The sequence below is a fragment of the Thamnophis elegans genome, chromosome 14 (genome assembly GCF_009769535.1).
Source record: "Thamnophis elegans isolate rThaEle1 chromosome 14, rThaEle1.pri, whole genome shotgun sequence".
In the NCBI taxonomy this organism is placed as follows: Eukaryota; Metazoa; Chordata; class Lepidosauria; order Squamata; family Colubridae; genus Thamnophis; species Thamnophis elegans.
The window spans coordinates 11725766-11749983 of record NC_045554.1 but is presented as its reverse complement, the minus strand read 5'-3'; the positions used below and the strand labels follow the sequence as shown (position 1 = coordinate 11749983).

The following is a 24218-nucleotide window of genomic DNA, read 5'->3' as shown; positions in this document are numbered from 1 at the left end:
ATTTTGTAAAAAATTAATAAAACCACCCTCTGCCATCCGTGGTAGCTGCACACAAGCAGCAAACTTTGCAAAAAGGAGTAGGGCGGCTGAATATGGGAAACAAATCAAGTCAGGAGCTTTGGGGAGTTTATTATAAAATAACATCCCAAAGCTGATGCCCACTACTACAAATATCTCGGTCTTTCTTTTAAATAGTCCACTTCAAAAGTCCACGTTTTACTTTAGATTAAAGGGGTGATTCTGAGAAATATTTCCATTTGTGTGGGATTGGTGGGCTTTCCAATATCTTACTTTTAGACTGGTTTTTTTTGGGGGGTGGCTATTCCAGCCCTTTAACATGTACTGAATATTCAACACTTTGAACTGTAGGAAGTTAGCACCCACCCATCTCCTAGGAAAATGAGATATACTAGGAAATATTAAAAGGGCAGAATATTTCCCCTAAAAGGAAGGCAGAAACTCACCCCTCCCACTAGGCCAGTCTAGTCTACATAACAAAGATCTACCTGCATCAGGCAGAATCCCAAAGCCCTTTCATTACATCATCACCCAGCAAGGCTCAACCAAGCCTGGGACTCAGGGCAGCCTACAGAGTTGCCCCTGCATGATCCTATGGGAGTCTGACAACCAATCAGAATACAAGCTCAAATTCAAAAGCCCAGAGAGGGCATAAAACCCAGGCACTCTCAGCATCTCTCCCCCTTTTTTTCTTCTTCACCCAACATCTTCAAGGCATGTGATCCTGTCCACCATTAAAGCCATCTTTCCAAGCAGCCTCCATGTTTCCAGTGTCCTTTTCCCCAACTTGGAACTGAACCCAGACGGACATGTCTTTCAAAAGAACTAAACCTCATTTCATCTTGGTTTACAAATAGTCCTTGACTTTTGACTTGCACTTGAGCCCAAAATTTGTGTTGCTGAGCAAGACCGTTGTTAAGTGAATTTTGCTCCCTTTCTTGCCACGGTTGTTAAGTGGATCTTTACAGTTATTAGTAGCATGGTGTCGACATCCAGGTCAAGAATCCAAATAAAACTCCAGCTTCGTTCCGTTTCCAAAAATCTTACTGTTTCTTGGATGCGCTGCATGGAAATGTCGGAGTAAAACGAACTGTGAGGTTCCCAAACACCAGTTCATAGAATTAAACAATAATTTCCCCAGCCAATCCCCCAAATTCTCACATAGTCCATGTAAACAAATTCGCTTTGTTATAGGAACCGTCTGCTTCAACTCCAGCACCTGTTATGATGCCCTTGAAAAGGTTTCAGGCTGTCACGGTCTTCAGCCGAATCATAGTGGTTTCGGTTTTCCATCTAACCCATTTTAAAAAACACCTTCCCCCTCCCTCCCCAATGGCAAGTTGAAACGAAAGTTTCACTCTTGACACACGGTTGTGAAGTGAGCCTCCCCATTGTCTTTGCTTGTCAGAAGGTCACATAAGGGGATCCCATGACCCCGGGACATTGCAGCCGTCATAAGTATGAGTCGGTTGCCAAGCAACTGAATTTCGATCTCACGACGGTGGGGATGCTGTAAACAGCCGTAAGCATGAAAAATGGTCGAAAGTCCCTTTTTGTAACTTTGGACAATCACTGAATGAACTGTTGTGTAACTCAAGGGCCACTTGTACTTCTTCAGCATATCTTGGCTCCGTTGGAGAACATTGTTCTGAGCGAGGCTTTCCAAAAGCCTGAAGCAAACTCCTTGCCCTGACAAAAAACCCTTTTATTAATCTACTGTGAATTTCGCTCCTTCACATCCAGCAAAGTCTTTCTAGGGAGGATTTACAGTCACAGGCCTTCTCTGGCTTGGAGAGCTGCCAGGCTGGTATCTGCAGAATTTGACAAAGAGTCTTGGAGAGTCATGAAACAATTAAGTGAACTAATTGTCTCCTGCAAACTCCACTCCCCTTTTGCTCCTCTTTTATTTCCTCTGGGAGGGGCCATTCATCGTCCACCTGTGGCCTTTCTCCCAAGTCAACCCCTGTTCTTTAGCTGTTCCCTTCGTCTGGCAACACTGTACATGTGCACACTGGGAACAGGCTGCAGCTGTTCATCTGCCCCACTGATATCTGACTCTGAAGGCAGTTGATAACTGGCATACGGCTCTGGCCCCCTCTCTGCCTCCGACACAGAGCCCTCATCAGAGCCTTCCCCAGACTCCAGGACTGGCCCAGGTTCCTCCCCAACCTCCTCACTGTCGGAATCTGTCCACAACAAACATGATATTTCTTGCAACAAGCAGGGAGTGAGCTCTCCTTTTTTTTGGTTGGCTCATCCCCCCCCCCCAATGTTGTGATAAGTGATAGGTCAACCCTGGCCTTGAAAAGATAAAAAGCATCAGCTCAGCTAGGAGTGGTGGTATCTCCAAGCACCTCTTCCTTGGCAGATGATAACAAATGGGGAGGGAAAAACCCGCTTGCCTCATCAAACTCGGCTGCATCCTCCAGCCTCAGCGAAAACACCCATTAGGAGCGATTGCTTGTCTGTTCCAATCAACGAAGCTTCTCTTGAGGTTGAGCGAGCTTTGAAGGGATCCAAACTGGGAACCCAGCTACTCGGGAACGTCACAGGGAAAGGGGTGGGATGGGGAGCTGGAAATCTTTTCTGTTGAATAATGGCTGTGCCAGATACACAACAGCCTGCTATTTCTGGCTCAGAGGCTCTGCTCCTGGGTTGCATTGAGTAAGCGCGGCGTTTGTAAGCTACCTTAAGAGGATCTCCAAAGCTTTAAAGCAGGATGTAAATATTTGCAAAGATTCTAATCCATGGGCTAACCTGGGCCTAGTTACTAACCGATTGCTCGCTCTGTGTGGGTTGCTTTTGAACAGGCAGCTTCTGCTTTATGCTGTAAGTGTGTCATAAGTTAGCTGTGTGTTGTGTTCAGCAGCTCAAACCTTTCTGAAAACTTGGAGAACATCATTGCCAGCGGTTGGGGACCCCTGCCTTAAACAATATTTGGTTGTTGTGAAGTGGTGTCTGACCCATTGTGACCCCATGGACAACCTTCCTCCAGGCCTCCCTGTCCTCTGCTATCCTCTGGAGTCCATTTAAGCTCACACCGACTGCTTCGGTGACGCCATACAGCCACCTCATTCTCTGCCGTCCCCTTCTTTTTTAGCCCTCAATCTTTCCCAGCATGAGGCTCTCCTCCAGGGAGTCCTTCTTCCTTCTCATTTGGTGGCCAAAGTTTGAGTTTGAGTTTCCTCTTCAGGATCTGGCCTTCTAAAGAGCAGTCAGGTTGATCTCCTCTAGGACTGACCGGTTGGATCGCCTTGCAGTCCAGGGGACTCGCAGGAGTCTTCTCCAGCACCAGAATTCAAAAGCCTCAATTCTTTGGCACTCAGCCTTCCTTATGGTCCAACCTTCACAGCCATCCATTGCAACTGGGAAAACCATAGCCTTGACTACACACTTTTGTTGGCAGGGTGATGTCTCTGCTTTTTAGTAGGCTGTCTATATTTGCCATCACTTTCCTCCCCAGGAGCAAGTCTCTCTTAATTTCTTGGCTGCAGTCTTCATCTGCGGTGATCTTGGAGCCCAAGAAAATTAAAGCTGTCCCTGCCGCCATTTCTCCCCCATCTGTTTGCCAGGAATTGAGAGGGCCAGATACCATGATCTTATTTTTCTTAATGTTGAGTGTGAAGCCAATGTTTGCACTCTATAAACAATATACAAGAACCTCATTGGATGTTTACAGGTAACTGGGGGATGGTGGGTGGGTAAGGGGAGGGAAAAATATACTTGGTATTGTGAGCGGGGGGAAACCTTAGATTCACCTTACGCTACCTCTGTAACCATTTAAGCTTCAGTAAAGTACAAGTAATCCTCAACTTACAACAGTCCATTTAGTGACCAAAGTTACAATGGCACGGAAGAAAGGTACCTATGACCGTTTCCCACACTTACGACCATTGTGGCATCAAACTTCCGATGCTTGGCAACTGACTCATATTTATGACAGTTACAGTGTCCAGGGGTCAAGTGATTCCTCTTTGCAACCTTCTAACCAGCAAAGTCAATGGAGAAACCAGATTCCCTTTAACAACTGTGTGACTTCCTTAACCAGCAGTGATTCAGTTAGCAAAGATGGCAAGAAAGATTTGCAAAACGGGACAAAATTCATTTAAGGAATGTCTCACTCAGAAATTTGGGGGGGGGGAGGAGGAAACGGCTCAGTCGTGGTCATAAATTGAGGATTACCTTCTACCTGGACACAGCAGGCATTGTTGTTCTTGTGGCAGTAACTCAAACCTCTGGTTACTGTTTAATCCGAAGAAGCTGATTTAACGCGGGAGGGGTTTCCGTTGTGCATGCTTTTGGAAATCAGGAAGAGCCCTTGTGTTTTTCTTTTTAAAAAAAAAAAACTTACAGGATTGGAAATTTTCTCCGTTTCCTCTCTTTGTAAGTGCTTTTCTGGGGGAGGGCAGAGAACTAATTTAGAGAATAGGAAGGAGGAAATGGATTGATAATAGATCTGCGTATTTGCTCCAGAAAGCTCTCTTGCAGGCGTAATTAACTGTAATGTTTGAAATGTGGTAATTATGCATTAAAACCACAAAAGAAAGGAAAATAGGTGCTTAACTATTTGTTTCTATTAGTTAAATCTCCCATTTGTCTTTTTTTTTTTAACCCCCATTGTTATTGCTACAGCGTTGGGCTTCCCAAATTAGATTAATTCAAATTGATTTATTTTGTTATGTATATGGCAGAGAAAAGCTAATTCTCTCCCCTCCATACGCAATCCCTCCTAATGCAGGTATTTTTACGAGTTTTTCTGCAGTTCCCTTTAAAGGTAATCTAAAGGTTCCCCTCGCATATATGTGCTAGTCATTCCTGACTCAAGGGGACGGTGCTCATCTCCGTTTCAAAGCCAAAGAGCCAGCACTGTCCGAAGACGTCTCCGTGGTCCTATGGCCGGCATAACTCGATGCCCAAGGTGCACCGAACGTTGTTACCTTCCCACTGAAGGTGGTCCCTATTTTTCTACTTGCATTTGTTTACGTGCTTTCGAACTGCTAGGTTGGCAGAAGCTGGGACAAGTCACGGGAGCTCACTCCGTTATGCAGCGCTAGGGATTCGAACCGCCGACCTTTCTGACCGACAAGCTCAGCGTCTTAGCCACTGAGCCATCTGCAGTTCTCTTTACTGCCTGTTAAATTTTTAGCAAGTGCCGTTTTTGTCATTCCCAATCTTGGAACGCTTCCCTCCCGCTTCCCTCTTCTCCCCATCTTTCACAAACCACTGAGCCCAAGACTTTGAGTAATGCTCAACTCTGCCTGGGGTGCTTTCCTACTCCTGGCCCCGTGCAAAAGATAAATCAGCTAACAAACCTCAGTGTGGCAGGTGTATAATTGCACAGAGCCTACATGGTTTTTACCTGTTGTGTGTTATTTCAAGATAGATTTGCAGTTAAGACATCCCAAGGATGAACGTTGATGTGGGGTTCTTTGAAAGTAGGCAAATATTGTCTGGGACTATCAAAAAACCCATTACATTACAAATATTTATCTGTGGGGGTCTTCTGCTTGGTAAGGAACCAACATACAAACAGTCCTTGACTGCGTTTAGGAACCGCTCAAATTTATAACGGCATTGGAAAAAAGCAACAACCAATTTTCACGCTTATGACCACTGAAGGAAGCACCCTGAGCTGTGGTAGCGCAGTGGTTAGAATACTGCAGGCTACTTCTTCTGATCACCGGCTCCCAGCAGTTTGGCAGATGGAATCTCACCAGGCTCAAGATTGACTCAGCCCGTGGGTAAAACGAGGACCCAGATTGCTGGGGGCAAGAGGCTGACTCTGTAAACCGCTTAGAGAAGGCTGTAAGTGTATTGAAGTTTAAGGGCTATTGCTATTGCTGTTTTCTTTCCTTCCTTCCTTCCTTCCTTCCTTCCTTCCTTCCTTCCTTCCTTCCTTCCTTCCTGACAAAAGACTGATTCTGTAAACCACTTAGAGAGGGCTATTGTGGTATTGAAGTCTAAAGGCTATTGCTATTTTCCTTCCTTCCTTCCTTCCTTCCTTCCTTCCTTCCTTCCTTCCTATGCAGTATTGCAGGCTAACTCTGCCGACTGCCAGCAGTTCGATCCTGACTGGTTCAAGGTTGACTCAGCCTTCCATCCTTCTGAGGTGGGTAAAAGGAGGATCCAGATGGTTGGGGGCAAGAGGCTGACTCTGTAAACTGCTTAGAGAGGGCTGTAAAGCACTGTAAAGCGGTATATAAGTCTAAGTGTTATTGCTATTCCTTCCTTCCTTCCTTCCTTCCTTCCTTCCTTCCTTCCTGTGGGAAGCCTCACTCACCCCCTTCCTCTTTTATAAATAGTAAGCGGGAAGAATGCAGGAGGTTGTGAACACAGCATGTAATTACAGTTCATGGTTAAATTGAGTTCTATACCAGCCGAGTTAACCTTGATTCCCGTTTTAAAAGATTCAGTGTAACCCCCTTCCCCCTAAATCATGCCAGGCATCCTTGGTTTATCTGGCGCAACAGAATTTGTGCTTGGAATAGTGGCCTTTGCGAACAGCGTTTGAGGCTTCCAACTGAGCTGGGGTTATCCTGGGTCTATTTATGGATCCTCTCCCCTTGCTCCTCGTAGCTTCCCCCTCCCCCGAGCGCTGTTAAAGCTGGTGGGTGTCCCCCCAACCCTTCTACACATCCTTGCAAACTTCAATCTGGATCCCGAATTTCTCTTGGCAGGAAGAGTCGCTTCTCTGTGGTGCTTTTGGCAACTAGTTTGATGGAATTTGGCCAGTTTGTTTGTTTCTCGTTGTTCTTTTCTTTTCAACTCGACAGAGTAGCTGGGCTGCCTTTGGTAAAGGAATTGTAAAAGTTTCCCAATATCAGGGTTTTTTTGGGGGGGGGGAGGAGGGGAACAGTGTTTGTAAGGCGATGCAATGCCCAGGGAGTCCCAAAGGTGCTTTTTCAGGAGGCAACTGGACTTCCTTCTTTTTATTTTTGAAGACGTTTTGCTTCTCATCCAAGAAGCTTCTTCATCTCTGATCGGAATAGTAGAGAATGGAAGGCTTCATGTTCCTTGCAGGCAGCTGGTCATTTGCGTGTTTTTAGAGGGTGGTTGAGGCCACTTAGAGGTTTATCTGTGTCTTCAGGATCACCCAAGTGGTGCAAATGGTTCCTGCAGTCTGCAATTTTTTTCCCTTTGGAAATCTGTTCCTACTCCCGCGCCATTCCGAGGGTCTTCATCCCAAATTGTATAGCTCAAAGTCTGTAGAGATTCTCAGTCATCCAGGTCATGGTTGTCCCAAAGGTGCTTTTTTTCAAGAGGTAACTGGATTTCCTTGTTTTTCTTTTGAAGATGTTTTGCTTCTCATCCAAGAAGCTTCTTCAGCTCTGATAGGAACAGTGAGGAATGGAAGGATTTATATCCCCTGCAGACAGCTGGTCTTTTGCATCCTTTTAGAGGGTCATTGAAGCACTTGGAGGCTTATCTGTGTCCTCAGGGTCACCTGAGTAGTGCTGAATAGAGCTTGGGGGAGGCAGTTTTCACCCTCCTGGAGGCTCAAAAAATGCCTCTGGAGCCTGCGGAAGGCAAAAACATCCCCCACCCACCATACCTTGGTGCAGGAAGCCAACTAGAACTGAGTATGTCTAGTTGAATGAAAAGAAGGACCAGGGGAGACATGATAGCACTGTTCCAATATCTCAGGGGCTGCCCCAAAGAAGAGGGAGTCAAGCTATTCTCCAAAGCACCTGAGGGTAGGACAAGAAGCAATGGGTGGAAACTAATCAAGGAGAGAAACAACTTAGAACGGAGGAGAAATTTCCTGACAGTTAGAACAATTAATCAGTGGAACAACTTGCCTCCAGAAGTTGTGAATGCCCCAACACTGGAAGTCTTTAAGAAGATATTGGATAGCTATTTGTCTGAAATGGTATAGGGTTTCCTGCCTAGGCAGGGGGTTGGACTAGAAGACCTCCAAGGTCCCTTCCAACTCTGCTATTGTATTATTGAATTTGAATTTACTTTATTTGTATGCCGCCCTTTTCCCTGAAAGGGACTCAGGGCGGCTCACAATTCAAGGGAGGGGGAAACAAACAAAGTTACAAAATATAAAGACCATACACAGTTAAAAAACACAACAATCATACCATTCGAAGTGGGGCTGCAAGTCTTTAGCCCCAGGCCTGTCGGAACAACCAGGTTTTAAGGGCTATGCGGAAGGCCTGGAGGGTGGTGAGGGTACGAATCTCCACGGGGAGTTCGTTCCACAGGGTTGGAGCAGCCACAGAGAAGGCCCTCCTCCGGGTAGTCGCCAGTCGACACTGGGTGGCTGATGGAATTCGGAGGAGGCCTAGTCTGTGGGATCTTATTGGTCTAGTGGAGGTAATTGGCAGTAGGCAGTCTCTCAAGTATTGTCGCCCATGCCTACCCAGCAACCGGGCAGAGAACCTGAAATTTTTCAATCCCACCCCTGACTGGCCCGCCGCAGCTTTCTTCCTTCCCCACTCTAGTGAGTCGGTTCAGATAACCTGGTTCCTGGTCCCCCCCCTCCCCCAACCCTGAGCAAGATCTGCGGTGTTCATTTCGGTATTCTTTGCCATAACGGTAGTTGACTAGGGCCATGCTTGTCGAAGGAAGCCGCCTCTGGGCCGATTGGAACGATCGGTAGCAGAATGGCATAGCAAAACGTTTGGCAAGGCTGGTCCTTGGAGAGAAGAAGATGCTTGTCTTCCATATTAAGTAGCAAAAAAGAATAAAATAAAATTCTGTGGGCTGGCAAGATGTTAAATTAATGCATCTTCAGCCTTTCTCCCACCGATCAATTTAGGTGGCAGGGAGAGAAGGGGCAGCCCAGCTAAGGTGAAAGTTCAGACATATTTTGGGAGTTTGATTTAAGAGTCCGTGTTTTTAATAATGTCACCCATGCCATCCTTAAGTCTGCGTCTTTCTTTTTTTTCACGTTTTATGCCTTGGTTGTGTATCCGCTCATCTAAGTGGTGTGTACACCATCACAACCCAAGGCTGAGAATATCTGCTAATTTCCGGGTCTCTGTGTTTGATTTTGCTTTAGCATGCTACTTTTGGCTGAAATGAAATTGGACAGTGTGTGTTTTACTATTTGTATTTATTAGCTTGTCAAACATGTACAAGATAGCAGGTATAAATATAAAACATGGGCATGAACGAAAGAAAGAAATGCAAATAAATGGGGACAGTAGGACAGGGATGGTGGGCACGCTGGTGCGCTTATGCCCGCCCCCTTTATGGACCTCTTAGGAATAGGGTGTGGACAACAGTAGACAGTCTTAGGTTAAAATTATGGGGGTTTGGAGATGTAACAACAGAGTCGGGTAGAGCATTCACCACTCTGTTGCTGAAGTTGTATTATCTGCAATTGAGTTTGGAACGGCTCACCTTGAGTTTGTATCTATTGTTTGCCCCTGTATTATTGAGGTTGAAGCTGAAGAAGTGGTTGACAGGTAGGATGTTGTAGCAGACAATTTTGTGTACTGTGTATATACTGTAGGCAGTGCAGTTCCAGATTGTCCAAGGCCAAAATTTCAAGCCTGGTGGCATAGGAGATTCTATTGTGAGTAGAGGAGCAAAGAACTCTTCTCGTGAAATACCTCTGGACTCACTCGATTGTGTTAATGTCCGATATGCAGTGTGGATCCAGGCAGACGAGCTGTATTCGAGGATTGGTCTGGCAAAGGTTTTGTATGCCCTAGTATGCAGTACAATGTTACCGGAGAAGAAGCTTCACAAAATTAGGTTAACAACTCTTAATGCCTTTTTGGCAATGCTGTTACCAGGAGCTCTGGGACGTAGAACGTGACTATTCCAGGTCTGACCAACTTGTGTTTGGTGTTCTGATTCTTATTGCCAGTGTGTAGGACAGAGCATTTGTTAGTCGAGATTTGGAGTTGCCAATTGCGTGACAATTCAGACGCTCAAAAAAATGTGGGTTTTTTTAGTTGGAATTGTTGGAAACTCAAAAAATTGTCTTGAGTGAAACAGGCTAGGATATTATGCTGTAACCTACTGTATTTGTTTGATCAAAGGGCTTCATGTGGACTTGAGTTTTACCAAAATACAGGCAGTCCTCAACTTAATGACCACAATTTATGCTGCTAAGTGAGAAATGTGTTAAGTGAGTTTTGCTCCATTTTACATTTCTTTCTTGCCACGGTTGTTAAGGGTGTTAAGGGTCACTGTAGTTGTTAAATTAGTAAAACAGTTGTTAAGTGAATCTGGCTTCCCCATTGACTTTGCTTTGTCATAAATCTGAGTCAGATGTCAAGCATCTGAACATGAATACATGACCTTGGCAGCGGTCATAAGTGTGAAAAATGTCCATCAGTCCCTTTTCGTCATTGCTGTTGTAACTTTGAATGGTCACTACTTGAGCATGTTGTAAGTCGAGGACTAGATGTACAACAGAAATAATGGCTGGTGTTTTCTATGTTAATTACTGCTAGAATACTTAAATCTTTCTCTGGGGTGCCAGAGCTTCTCAAACTTCAGGAAACTCATTTTCCACCTTGACTCACCTGCTTTTAAACTCCAATCTAACTTCAAAAAAATACAGACTTCCAAAAGATTCTGAATCCTTTCAGATGGAAATATTTCAAATATGTCAACAAAAATTCCAGAAGAGGTCGTCCTCAACTTACGACCGCCATTGAGCCCAGAATTTCTGTCGCTAAGCCAGAGAGTTGTTCAATGAATTTTGCCCCGTTTTATTACCTTTCCTGCCAGCGTTGTTAAGTGAATCCCTGCCGTTGTGAAGTTGGTAACACAGTGGCTAAGTGGTTGGCTTCCTTGTTGCCTTTGCTTGTCAGAAGGTCACAAAAGGGGACCCCATCACACACACACACACACACACACACACACACACACACACACACACACCAGGAACACTGCAACCGTCATAAATATGAGCCAGTTGCCAAGCGTCTGGATTTTGATCCCATGACCCCCGGGGGAATGCTGCAACCGTCATAAGTAAGAAAAATGGTCATGTCAATTTTTCCGTGTTGTAACTTTAAACAGTCACTAAGTGAAAAGCTGTAAGTCAAGGACCACCTGTACAGATTCCCAAAGGATGCTGAAAGGAATGCCAGCAAGTTTTTCCCAATCCAGTGTATTTTTTTTAACCCGTTCTTCCTAAATAATATAAATTTTAAGGCAGCCATCCCTCATCATTGGCCATTACCCATCTTCTGATTCAGCCTCTCCCTTTCCCAAAAAAAATGACTGAGCTCTCCCTAAAACCTAACTGTAAACCTTGTGTGCCTCCCCGACTTCTCAAATGTGTTGTGGCCTGCCAGAGTCGGACAGTGAGGAGGTTTCGGGAGGAGCATGGGCCAGTCCTGGAGTCTGAGGAAGACTCGGACGAAGGCTCTGCATCGCAGGCAGAGACTGGGGGCCGAGGCCATCTGGCAGTGATCGGGTGCCTACGGAGCTAGACAGCAATGAGGCAGAGGAACAGCTGGAGCCTGTTCCCAGTGTGCTCATGTGCAGAGCTGCCAGAAGAAAAAAACAACTCAGAAATCAGGGTCGACTTGGGAGTAAAGTCACAGGTGGATGGTGAATGGCCCCTCCCATAGGAAACAAAAGAGGAGCGAAAGGGGAGGGGGCTTTTGCAGGAAACAATTAGATTCATTTCAGGAGTGTGAAGATCTGTCCGTGAATCTCAGAGACTCTGTGCCCAGCCTTTCCTTGCACAGCACCTTGTTTGGAAAATATTTACATGGCATCTTCCCAAGATAGATAAGGTCTGTGGCCATAAATATTCCTTTGAAAGACTGTTTGCGAGGCCTTTGCTGAAGGTGAAGCAGAGGAATTCACATTGGTTTCATAAAAGGGGTTTTGTCAGGACCAGGTCAGAACAACATGTTGCCTTTCATGACGTGGTGGGCTTCCAACCCGCAAATCTGAGTCTGAATTGCTCTGCATGAAGCCCATGCTGGTTTTGATGCTTACAGCCCCCGTCTCTGGTTCCTTTTGACAGATTCTTAGAAATGTCACTTCATGGGTTTGAAAGAAAATCATACCTTTCTTCCTTTCTCTTTTTCTGTTTCTTTTCTCCCCCTCTCCTCTTGTTTTGTTTTTGTTTTTGTGTGTCTCTTCTCTTCCTCAATCAGCACCAGCCTCCTTTTCTCCGGTTGTGGGACCTTTTCCTCCACTCCATGCTACGAGTCTTCATCCTTTCAGGCCGACAGCTCATGCCACTCCCTAGGACCTAACCTAGAGTATATCTTGGCCCGGCCAGGGTTGGGGGGAGCCATGGGCAGTTCAGCCTCATCGCTGGCCGCCGAGACGGAGTCGGACCATGGCTTTACTGGCCCAACCTATCCTGGGCATCTGGCAGCAAGCTGGTATAGAAGTAACCATGGTGGCCCCGTTTGGGACAGTGCCCTTATAACACGGCAACATCTGCGTGCCAGTCACCGGGCACGAAGGTAAGAAAGCTTGGTCTGGTCTCAGCTCGGTTGAAAACCCACGGCTGAGGGGCTGCGGGTGGGTGGGTTTCCAACTGCAGCCCCATGAGAGGCCATGGAATAACTGCCAAACCCAGCTGCGCAGCTCAGCTGGAGGCATCTGGAGATGCGTTACGTGTTCGTGTGCATGATAGTTATGCTGGCTGTTTGTGGCATGGGGCGTTGGGTTGGGGTTGTTGGAAGAAATGTCCATCTGGTTCAGTTCCAAGAGGGGAGAAAGACACTGGAAACATGGAGGCCGATTAAAAAGATGGTTTAATGATGGAGCAGAACCCCCAAACACACGGTGCAGGTGCAGCTGACCCATGGAGTTGAGAGTGGAGGGGTATTTATACCTTGGGCTTTGCACTTGAGCTTCCTGTTCCTGTGCAAGAACATTTAATTATTTTGGCTGTCGTCAGACTCCCATGGTTGCCATATACAAATCATAAAAGTTTGTGTGAGCTAAGTTTGGTTGAAGTTTGGGTTGATGCAATGAAAGGGCTTGTTGGACAATTCCTACTGTGGCTGAGGGCCACAGGTAGTGGGATTACTACCTTGCGGCAGGAAATTTGCTTATGAATAGAGCTACTCAGATCTCAATAAGCTCTTTCTCTCTTAAGTGCTGGCATCTGCTAAGGGCCATCAAGATAAGTCGGGGCTGCTTTCTGCCTCCAAGAGCATGTTTCTGCCTTTCTCATCCAGGGAAATATAATATTCTGCCTTTTTAAAAAAATATTTCTCAAAAATATTTCATACTTCTAGGAGAGGGGTGGGTGTCAATGACCGAGGTGCTGGTTTTGTAGAAGTCGATACAGGTAGTCCTTCCCCTACATCCATTTCTGTAGATACAGGTAATCCTTGGCTTACGATATGACAGTTTGTTTAGTGACTGTTCAGAGTTACAATGGCACTGAAAAAAATGTGACTTATGACCATTTTTCACACTTACGACTGCTGCAGCATCCCCACGGGTAGTTCTGAGGTTCCCCCCTCTTTATCTGCACATGACATCCTGGTGAAAAATTTGCCTAGAAAAGGTTGCATCAGATTTAACCTGTCTTGAATGGTTTCCGTGTTTATATTAAACTAGCTGGATACATGTGCTTCGGGACAAAAGTATGTAATTGGGCTATGCAGGAGAAATTCAGTTCACAATCTGTTGGCTCAGGGATGGTCGGTGATTGAAACACATAAGGGGATATTGTTCCCGCCGCCTTGAGTCCGGAAGCAGTTCCATAGGTGGAAGGCGTAAACATTTTGGTGAGGTATTGACGTTTAGTACTGTAAGGAGTCCCAGACCGCTCCAGAGTGAAGGAGTGGAACGTCTGCCAGTTTGAACTGAGGTAACGGAATGTGAGGCAACTGGCAGTTGGAACAGAGTTCTTTTCAGGTGGGGAGGGGGAGTAGAATGTCTAACTCCTTAACAGAGCGTATTAATATAAGGCAACTGGCAGTTGGTACAGAGTTCTTTTCAGGTGGGGAGGGGGAGTAGAATGTCTAACTACTTAACAGAGCGTATTAATATAAGGCAACTGGCAGTTGGAACAGAGTTCTTTTCAGGTGGGGAGGGGGAGTAGAACTCTTTAGCATCAGAGCGTGTTAATTACTGTATAAGAAATACTAATGATCTGATGGTCATTTCGAAAAATCCTTTCTTAGCGAGCACGTAGAAGCCAAGAGGAACATTCCTGCCAAGTTTCAAGTTGGTAGACTTTACAGTTCTGGAGATTTCATGATGAGTGAGCGGTACTTGACTTTTATATATATTGTGATTAATTGGCCAGATCACACCGCTTTGTTTTTAACCCAGGCCTCTTTCAAGAATATTGTGTCTCTGCTCTCTGGCATTAACACAATAAGAGGCTAAACTCCGAGCTTAGTTAAAGTCCTCCTTCAAGAAAGGTTATCAACTTCGGTCACTGTAAATCTTCTTATTGGTGTTTTTGCCCTTTTAGAAAGAGTGGGCCACTATTTCTCCCCTTTGGTTTATTTTGGATTCCCATTTTCTAAATCATTTGCCCTAAACTTTTATCTCTTAGCTGGAGATCCCAAAGATGCTTTTTTTCAGAAGGCAACTGGACTTCCTTGTTTTCTTCTTTTGAAGACGTTTCGCTTCTCATCCAAGAAGCTTCTTCAGCTCTGACAGGATGGTGTGGAATGGAAGGATTTATATCCCTTGCAGACAGCTGGTCATTTGCATCCTTTTAGAGGGTCATTGAGGCCACTTGAAGGTTTATCTGTGTCCTCGGGGTCACCTGAATGGTGCAAATGGTTCCTGTAGTCTGCATTTTCCCCCCCTTTGGAAATCTATTCCTACTCCCACGCCATTCCAAGAGTGTTCATCCCAAATTGCATAGCTAAAAGTCTGTAGAGATTCTCAGTCATCCAGGTCATGTTTGAAACTGAAAAAGGCCCTTTGGGACAACCGTGACCTGGATGACAGAGAATCTCTACAGACTCTTAGCTGGAAAATACATTTCCCGAGTCCAGATTTACCCACTGGGGAGACACGGAATGTTCCTAGTAATTTTTAATATCTAGAGCGGGGCTGTCCAACCTTGCAAACTTTTAGACTTGTGGCCTTTGACGCCCAGAATTCCCCAGCCAGCATGTTTTCTTCCTTGTTTCTTCTTCCTCCTCTTCTCCTCCTTCTTCTCCTTCTCCTTCTCTGTCTTCTCCTCCTCCTTCCCTTTCTCCTCCTCCTCCTCTTCTCCTTTTCCTCCTTTTCCTCCCCCTCCTCTTCTCCTTATCCTCCTCCTCCTCTTCCTCCTCCTCTTCCTCTTCCTCCTCCACCTCCTCCTCCACCACTACCGCCTCCTCTTCTCCTCCCCCTCCCTCTCCCCCTCCTTCCTCCTTGAATCCTCCATGCGACCTGAGAGGAATAAAAAGTGAAGAGAGAAGATAAACTTTTGAATAGCACCATTTGAAGAGGAAACATGGCTTCTAAGCCAGATCTCTCTCTCCCCCCCACCCCCACCCCCCGCTCCCCAGTCATAAATGGAAAAATGTGTACGGGAAGATTAGTTCTCTGTGCACATAGTGGCTTTTCTTTCATCTAGCAATTTCCAATATCTAGTCTTTGGGCTTACAGCCTGTAGAGTTTTGGTATTGTGCGACGCCGTAATATTGGATTCAGCCTTCTACCTGAATGACTTTGTGAATAGCAACAGCATTACAACAGGTGCATATTTTGTGCATTTAATATATTTTTTCTAACCCTAAGGGTTTTTTTTTTGGGACACACGGGAAACAGAAGGAAAGAGCATTTGCTTGGACACATAGTCCTCAACTTACGACTTGAGCCCAAAATGTATGTTGCTAAACGAGACAGTTGTTAAGCGCATTTTGCCCCATTTTACAACTTTTCTTGCCACAGTTGTTAAGTCAATTGGTGTTGTTCTTAAGCGAGCAACACGGTTGTTAAATGGAACCTGGCTTCCCTATTGACTTTGCTTGTCAGTAAGGTCGCTAAAAAGGGATCACAGGACACACGCCGCCCCCAGGACGCTGCAACCGTCATAAGTATGAGTCAGTGGCCCAGCGTCTGGATTTTGATTGCATGAACCATGGAACGGTCATAAATGTGGAAAATGGTCGTAAGTCACTTTTTTCCAGTGCCATTGTAACTTTGAATGGCCACTAAATGAACTGTTATAAATCCAGACTATTTGTCTTGCAAATGCTGTCGGGGGATGACCATTGATGCCACATGACTTTTGCATGGAGCTCATCTACCCACAGCGGTGCTGAGCGTCACAGGGAAATGGAATTGATTCGAGCTTAGAACTTTCCTGGATTCGCAGTTGACAGGTTTGGTAATTGATAAGTGGAAATAAACAGCCAGGTGATGATGGGGCTAAAACGTTGAGCAACAAACATGGAAATTTAGACTTAGGTTTCTTGGAGGACCTTGGAAGCTCCTCATGTTCATTCATTTCGTCTCCCTCTTTAAGAAGCCTTCCAAAATGAGCATCTAGTGAGAAATACAATACAATACAAACACAACACAACACAATACAAACACAATACAATACACACACAATACAATGCAAACAATATAGACACAGTACAATACAAATACAACACAATACAAACACTACAATGCAATACAAACCGAACACAATACAAACACAATGCAACACAATATAAATACTACAACACAATGCAAACACAATACAAACAATACAAAAACAACACAGTACAATATAAACACAATACAATACAAACAAACAATACAATACAAACACAATACAATACAAACACAACACAATACAAATACAATATACACAATACAATACAATGCAATACAAATACAATATAATACACAATACAATACAAACACAATACAATACAAATACAATATAATACGCAATACAATACAAACACTACAATACAAACACAAAATAATACAATACAAACACAATACAATACACACACAATACAAATACAATATACACAATACAATACAATGCAATACAAAAAACACAATACAATACAAACACAATACAAATACAATATAATACACAATACAATACAAATACAATATAATACGCAATACAATACAAACACTACAATACAAACACAAAATAATACAATACAAACACAATACAATACACACACAATACAAATATAATATAAACACAATACAATAAATACAGACATAATGTAATACAAACACAATGCAATGCAATACAATAGAAACACAACACCAACAGAACACAATACAATACAATATTCTTTATTGGCCAAGTATGATTGGAGACACGAGGAATTTGTCTTTGATTCATAAGCTCTCAATGTACATACAAACAACAATCAACAAAGTAATATAATCATAAGATATCAATAGTAGAAGGTAATAGGAAAGAAGAGAAGGACAATAGTAATACAGTCTACTACACGGGAAAATAATATTTACAATGTTTACAATTTAGAAAATGAATACAGGTATTGTTCATTTAGTGACCATTCAAAGTTACAACTGAAAAAAAGTGACGTAGGACCATTTTTCACTTAAACCATTGCGACCTCCCCGTGGTCATGTGATCAAAATTCGGACACTTGGCAACTGCTTCACATTTATGACGGTTGCAACGTCCTGGGGGGGGCACATGAATCCCTTTTTTACGACCTCCTGAAAAGCAATGTCAAGGGGGAAGCCAGATCCACTTAACAACCGGGTGACAAGTGTGGCAAGAAAGGTTGTAAAACGGGGCAAAATTCGCTTAGCAGCAGAAATGTTGGGCTCAGTAACGGTCGTAAGTTGAGGACTACCTTTAATCTCCCCAATTATTAGACCTGAGCAGGGACTCAGTGCGACGAAATGGCAAAGGCTTGAACTGCCGATGTTAATTCTTGGGGTTAATATGTCACTCTTTCTTTGTACTACAATGGCGATGAATGAAGCCAATCAAGAATTGGGTAAGGTCATTTTCTTGTCCTCCTGCTTTAAGTCTATTCATTTTTCACTGTTTGTTGCTGTCAATTGCTTTGACTTTTCCCCTCATTTTTTCTTGGTTACACAAACAGCTCCCACTACAGATTTGTACATTGCTAATGGAGTTATTCAAGGTCTGTTATGCTCGCACAGTTGAGTCTCCATACCAAGAGAATTCTTCTGAAGTCTTTTGTAACCCATATTTTATTAGAAAGCCAGATTTTTTTTTCAGGGGGTGGGAGGGAATAGAAGAAAAAAAAAAGAACATGTCAGAAGTACTGGAAAAATACAATCCAAATATATAGATGGGAGCAATTTTCAGGACAATGCAAGCCAAGAACAGTTTGTATTAAAAAAAGCGTGGAGAAATCCAGAGGACAGACAATTAAAGACCTCAAGAGAAAGAACAGGGAGAAAAACACTTCCTTTTAAGGTGGGCATAGAAAGATGAAAAAAATAAAGCAAAATGAACGGAACTATAGCAATAGTTCTAGCCACTGTTTTAAGTGGTTTCTTTTTTCCCCAAAGTGGAATTATTCAAATGTTTTAACATAAAAGCACTCCCATCAAAACCAGTGGGGGGGGGGATCATTAAGTTTGAGGAGATATTTAATGTCTTCATAAGTCTGGTTAGAAGTGTGGAAAAATCAGAAGGGATGAGATTGAAAAAAAAACAAAAAACCCAACCATGATGTATTAACAGAATAACAAAGTTGGAAGGGACCTTGGAGGTCTTCTAGTCCAGCCCCCTGCTCAGGCAAGAGACCCTCTATCATTCCAGACAAATGGCTGTGCAGTCACTTGAAAACCTTCACTGATGGAGCACCCACAACTTCTGGAGGCAAGCTGTCCCACTGATTAATTGGCCTAAGGTCTGCAGTTTGCCCACTCAGCATCTTATGACAGGTTTGGAGTTACTGAGATAAAATAGGGGAGGGAAGGGCAGAAAGGAATAGAAAATAGGAAAGGATAGGATAGGACAGGACAGCACAGGACAGAATAAAAATAGGATAGAATAGAATGCAAAATAGAATAGAATAGAACATAGGATAGAATAGAATATAGGATGGGACAGGATAGGATAGAGGATAGGATGGGATAGAGGATGGGATAGGAAGAATAGAATAGAAGATAGGATAGGATAGGATAGGATAGGATAGAAAATAGAATAGGGGAGAGGAGAGGAGAGAATAGAATATAGAATAGAATAGAATAGAATATAGGATAGGACAGGATAGGATAGGATAGGATAGAGCAGTGTTTTTCAACCTTTTTTGTGCAAAGGCACACTTTTTTCATGAAAAAAATCACGAGGCACACCACCATTAGAAAATGTTAAAAAAATTTAACTCTGTGCCTATATTGACTATATATAAAGTGTTTTTCCCACGGCACACCTTACACTATGTCACGGCACACTAGTGTGCCGCGGCACAGTGGTTGAAAAACACTGGGATAGAGGATAGGATAAGAAGAATAGAATAGCATAGAATAGAAGATAGGATAGAAAGAATAGAATAGAAGATAGAATAGGATAGGATAGAAAATAGAGGAGAGGAGAGGAGAGGATAGAATAGAAGATAGGATAGAATAGGAAAGGATAGGATAGGATAGGATAGAGGATAGGATAGGACAGAGGATAGGATAGAGGATAGGATAGGAAGGATAGAATAGAAAGAATAGAATAGAATATAGAATAGAATAGAAAAAATAGAAGATAGGATAGGATAGAAAATAGAATAGAGAGGAGAGGATAGAATAGAATATAGGATAGAATAGAATATAGGATAGGATAGAGGGTAGGATAGAGGATAGAATAGGAAGGATAGAATAGAAGATAGGATAGAAGGTAGGATAGAATAGAATAGAGGATAGGAAGGATAGAATAGAATAGAATAGAAAGAAAATAGAATAGAATAGAATAAAGGATAGGATAGGACAGGATAGGACAGAACAGAATACTTTATTGGCCAAGTGTGATTGGACACACAATGAATTTGTTTCTTTGTGTGTCCAAATCACACTTGGGTACAGAAGGACGCATGCTTGTGTCCAACACACTTGTGTGTCCTTGTCTGCTCTAGAATTAGGTTCATCTTGTTGATCCTCAAACAAATCCCAAGACTTGCCAAGGGCTACTGGGGGGGGGGGATAAAGAAGTTACTGGGTTGTTTCCTCCATGTTACATCCGACAGCACTTTCTGTCTTCAGCCTCATCCCCACCACCCCGTCAATTTCTTCTGAAGCCAGAACGCTTGAGTTTAGATGTCCTTTTGTACATAAAGCAGAATTAGAGCTTCCTTTTAGCTATCTTTATTAGATACAGAGACATTAGCAACCACTTTGGAGCGCGTTATCGAACGTGTGGGAGTCATGCGCTTTCTGGGTTTAATCCCCTGATTGCACAGGAGCTCATTTTCCAATCGGCAGCGTCTCTTGAGCACGCAGCCGAGGTGTCCGATGCGCAGTTCGCTCTCTCTGCCCTGAACCAGGTCTATAAACCTCCTTTTGCTTGGAACGAGTGAGACAAGAAAGCTTAAGCCTTGGGCGTTCCTGCCCTCTTTTTCTCCAGCTGGCTTTTTCAGTCGCCTTGTCAAAATGGCCTTTCCCAACAGGCCTCCGCAGGAATTCTCCCGAAGCTCTGAAAAAGGACCTTGGCTTTTCCTGCGAATCTCTTATCGTGCAAACCAGGCTGCTGAGTTTAATCTGCAACGCCGGAGCAGACGAAGCTTCCATTCGTTGTTTCCCCCCCGCCCTAGTATTAATTACACCGGTGTTGTGTTGAGATTTTCAGGCAGAGCACGATAAGGGGGAGGTGGGCGGGGGGGAAATTGTTTCTTCCAGTTGCTGCGCTGTGCTGGGATAACACCAGTACAGCTTGACTACGGGGAAGTTATTTTATTGCGGATCGGAAGGCGTTACATTTGCACGCTCGCTGCTTGCTGCGTCCTGCGCATAGATGTGATATGACCTTAGGGCCCCTGCTGTGTACGCATTGTGTTGCTCGGCCCAGTTATGCCCCACGCCTGAAAGCCCCACGCGCAAAGGAATAGCTTTGTAAACAAATGGCTGTTTAAGTTAGCCTACCGTAGAAAATTCTAATTGTTCAGCTTTATTGTATGCTGCAGTCCAAAGGGCTGATTTTCCTCTGAGATATATCAGGCCTAGAATGTTATCTCGACTCTTCTCTGGCTCTTCATTCTGGGATTACTCCATTTGGCTTGATGCAAATCATGGGAAAAACAAAAACCTCCTATTTTTAATAAGGGGAAATAATGGCCAAAGAGAGGGGCGCAGTGGCTCAGTGGCTAAGACGCTGAGCTTGTTGATGAGAATGGAACAGTTCGGCGGTTCGAATCCCTAGCGCCGCGTAATGGAGTGAGCTCCCATTACTTGTCCCAGCTTCTGCTAACTTAGCAGTTTGAAAGCACATAAACAATGCAAGTAGAAAAACAGGGACCACCTTTGGTGGGAAGGTAACAGTGTTCCGTGCGCCTTCGGCATTTAGTCATGCCAGCCACATGACCACAGAGACGTCTTCAGACAGCGCTGGCTCTTTGGCTTTGAAACAGATATGAGCACTGCCCCCTAGAGTCAGGAACGACTAGCACATATGTGCGAGGGGAACCTTTACCTTAATGGCCAAAGATGTTCAAACACAATCCTTTGTTCACTCGCCATGTTTGTGTCTCTGAATCCTAGCCCTCTTTATAGATGCCATGTTAGTTTTGTCTCTTCCCCATGGAAAGAGGGCCAAGGTGGAAGGTAAAACTGCAAATTCTACTCGCGTGGGAAGTGGGGCCCCTGATGGCTGCATTGCCAGCATTGGAAAATGGTCTCTGTAAAGGTTCTGCTGCGGGGCTGGAGAGAGTGTCATTCCCAGTATAATTAATATAAGATGGCCTCCGAATTCTGGTGCTCTCCAGAGGGAGTAGGAGAAGCAAGCTGAAAACCAAGGCATCTGGAAGAAAGACACTTAATATAGATTATTTTCAGTTTAGTATTCAATTTGCCTTGGTTTGTGGGGAACCCCCCCCCCCAATCTAATGTCCTTCCTTCCTTCTTTCCTGCCTGCCTGCCTGCCTGCCTCCTCTCCCCTCCCCTCCCCTCCCCTTCCTTCCTTCCTTCCTTCCTTCCTTCCTTCCTTCCTTTTTTCCTTCCAATGAAATATTGCAGGCTAATTCTGTCAACTACCAGCAATTCGATCCTGACTGACTCAAGGTTGACTCAGCCTTATTCCCAGAGGAAATAAAAAAGGAGCGAAAGGGGAGTGGAGTTTGCAGGAGACAATTAATTGGTTCCTGACTCTCTGAGACTCCTTGCCAGGTTTTGCAGATATTGACCTGGCAGCTCTCCAAGCCAGAGAAGGTCTGTGACTGTAAATCCTCCCTTGAAAGACTTTGCTGGACGTGAATGAGCAGAATTCACAGTAGATTAATAAAAGGGGTTTTGGTCGGGACAAGGAGTTTGCTTCCTGCTCTTGGGAAGCCTCGCTCAGAACAGTCCCCATCCATCTGAATGGGTACCGGGGTGGGGAAGAGCTGCTCATCTCCATCACATCCACAGAGCATCCTTTGTTTACCATCATTTTTTTCTGTTCTTCTCCTAAGAGAAGGGTTACAGCTCAGTCACGGACCGCTCGCTTTGCATGCAAAAATGTCCAAGTTTAATCCCCGATATCCCCAAGTAGAGCCTTGGAAGTTTCCATTTCAATATCTGGAGGATTGCTGCTAGCTTATAATAGGATGCTGAGCTTAATGGAGCTTCAGCTGGGCTTCGTTTAAGGTAAGGCAGCTTCTTGGATTTCTTCCGCTTAGTTTAGCCTTGTACCTTGTAACAAGTTCTTTTTAAAACAAAACACAACACAACACTGGCTAGGAATTCTGTATTTACCCAGGAGGAAGATGTAACGAATTTTAAGACGATCCTTTCAGTAAACAAATAAAACACACTTGCCTGCACAGCATCTGCTTTTTCCTTAGCTTTTCTTCCTTGTCAACCGAGTCACCACTTCCAGAGATTTACACCTCCTAAACAGTGTGTGTTTGTTTGCGTGTGTGATAAATGCTTGTGTATGTATACACACACACACACGTATAAGATATGCAGTGGTTCAATGGCTAAGGCGCTGAGTTTGTCAATCAGAAGGTCGGCAGTTCGACAGTTCAAATCCCTAGCGCCACATAACGGAGGGAGCTTATCCCGGCTTCTTCCAACCTAGCACTTAGAAAGCACGTAAAAAATGCAACTAGAAAAATAGGAACCACCTTTGGTGGGAAGGGAACAGTGTTCTGTGCTCCGTCGGCGTTGAGTCATGCCAGCCACATGACCACGGAGACTTCTTCGGACAATGCTGGCTCTTCGGCTTCGAAACGGAGATGAGCATCGCCCGCTAGAGTTGGGAATGACTAGCACATATGTGCAAGGGGAACATTTATAAGATGATAAGATGAGGTAGCCCATCTCTACAATGAATCTTCCCCCTCCCCCCATCTGTATCTCGGTCCTGCCTGACAATGCAGAGTCCCTTCTCGTACATACTGTATGTGCCGTTCTTTCTCAATGCACATACACAAACACACTCATCCTTAACGTGCACACAGGGCTTTCGAGCAAAGAAGAAGAAAAATTAAGTGGAAGTGGCAATTAAGACATGAGAGAAAAGTGATCTGGGAAGGGAAGGAAATGAGGACAAACTAGGACAGAGAAAGGAAGGAGCGGAAAGGAAAGGAAGAGAAAAGGGAAGGAAAATGAAAGGAAGGAATGGAAATGAGAACAAACTAGGAGAGAGAGAATGGGAATGGAAGGAGAGGAGAAGAGAGGAAGGGAAGGAAGAGAAAAGAGAAGGAAAGGAAAGAAAGAGAAAAGAGAAGGAAAAGAAGAGAAAGGGGGTAGGAAAGGAAAAGAAGAGAAAAGAGAAGAGAAGGAAAGGGAAGGAATGTTATTTAGGTTAGAAGCGAAAGAGAAGAGGCAACCAGTGACCATTATGCGAACATCTGGAGTCCATTGGGAGAATGATTAGTTTCCACCCATTGCTTCTTGTTCTGCCCTCAGGTGCCTTGGAGAATAGTTTGACTCCCTCTTCTTTGTGGCAGCCCCTGAGATATTGGAAGACTGCTAGATGTTGCATTACGAGCCTTGGTGGCACAGTGGTTAGAATGTGGCCTTGCAGGCTGACTCTGCACATATAGTTTGAGTACCCCCGATTTAGTGCAATCTAAATAGCAATAGCAATAGCAGTTAGACTTATATACCGCTTCATAGGGCTTTCAGCCCTCTCTAAGCGGTTTACAGAGTCAGCATATTGCCCCCAACAACAATCCGGGTCCTCATTTTAC

At 44.3% G+C, this 24218-nt stretch overlaps 1 protein-coding gene across 3 annotated transcripts in view; it reads left to right on the top strand.

Moving 5' to 3' along the window:
- CAPN15 (calpain 15) overlaps positions 1-24218 on the top strand; it is a 135928-nt gene that overhangs the window by 38817 nt on the left and 72893 nt on the right. Inside the window, exon 1 of one of the 3 annotated variants that reach the window (XM_032231246.1) lies at positions 12156-12422. The exons of the other annotated variants lie outside the window; for them this stretch is intronic. Within the exon in view, the coding sequence (XP_032087137.1) occupies positions 12247-12422 (176 nt within the window). The 5' untranslated portion in view covers positions 12156-12246. Of the gene's footprint in view, positions 1-12155; positions 12423-24218 lie in introns of those variants that run through there. 3 annotated transcript variants of the gene reach the window in all.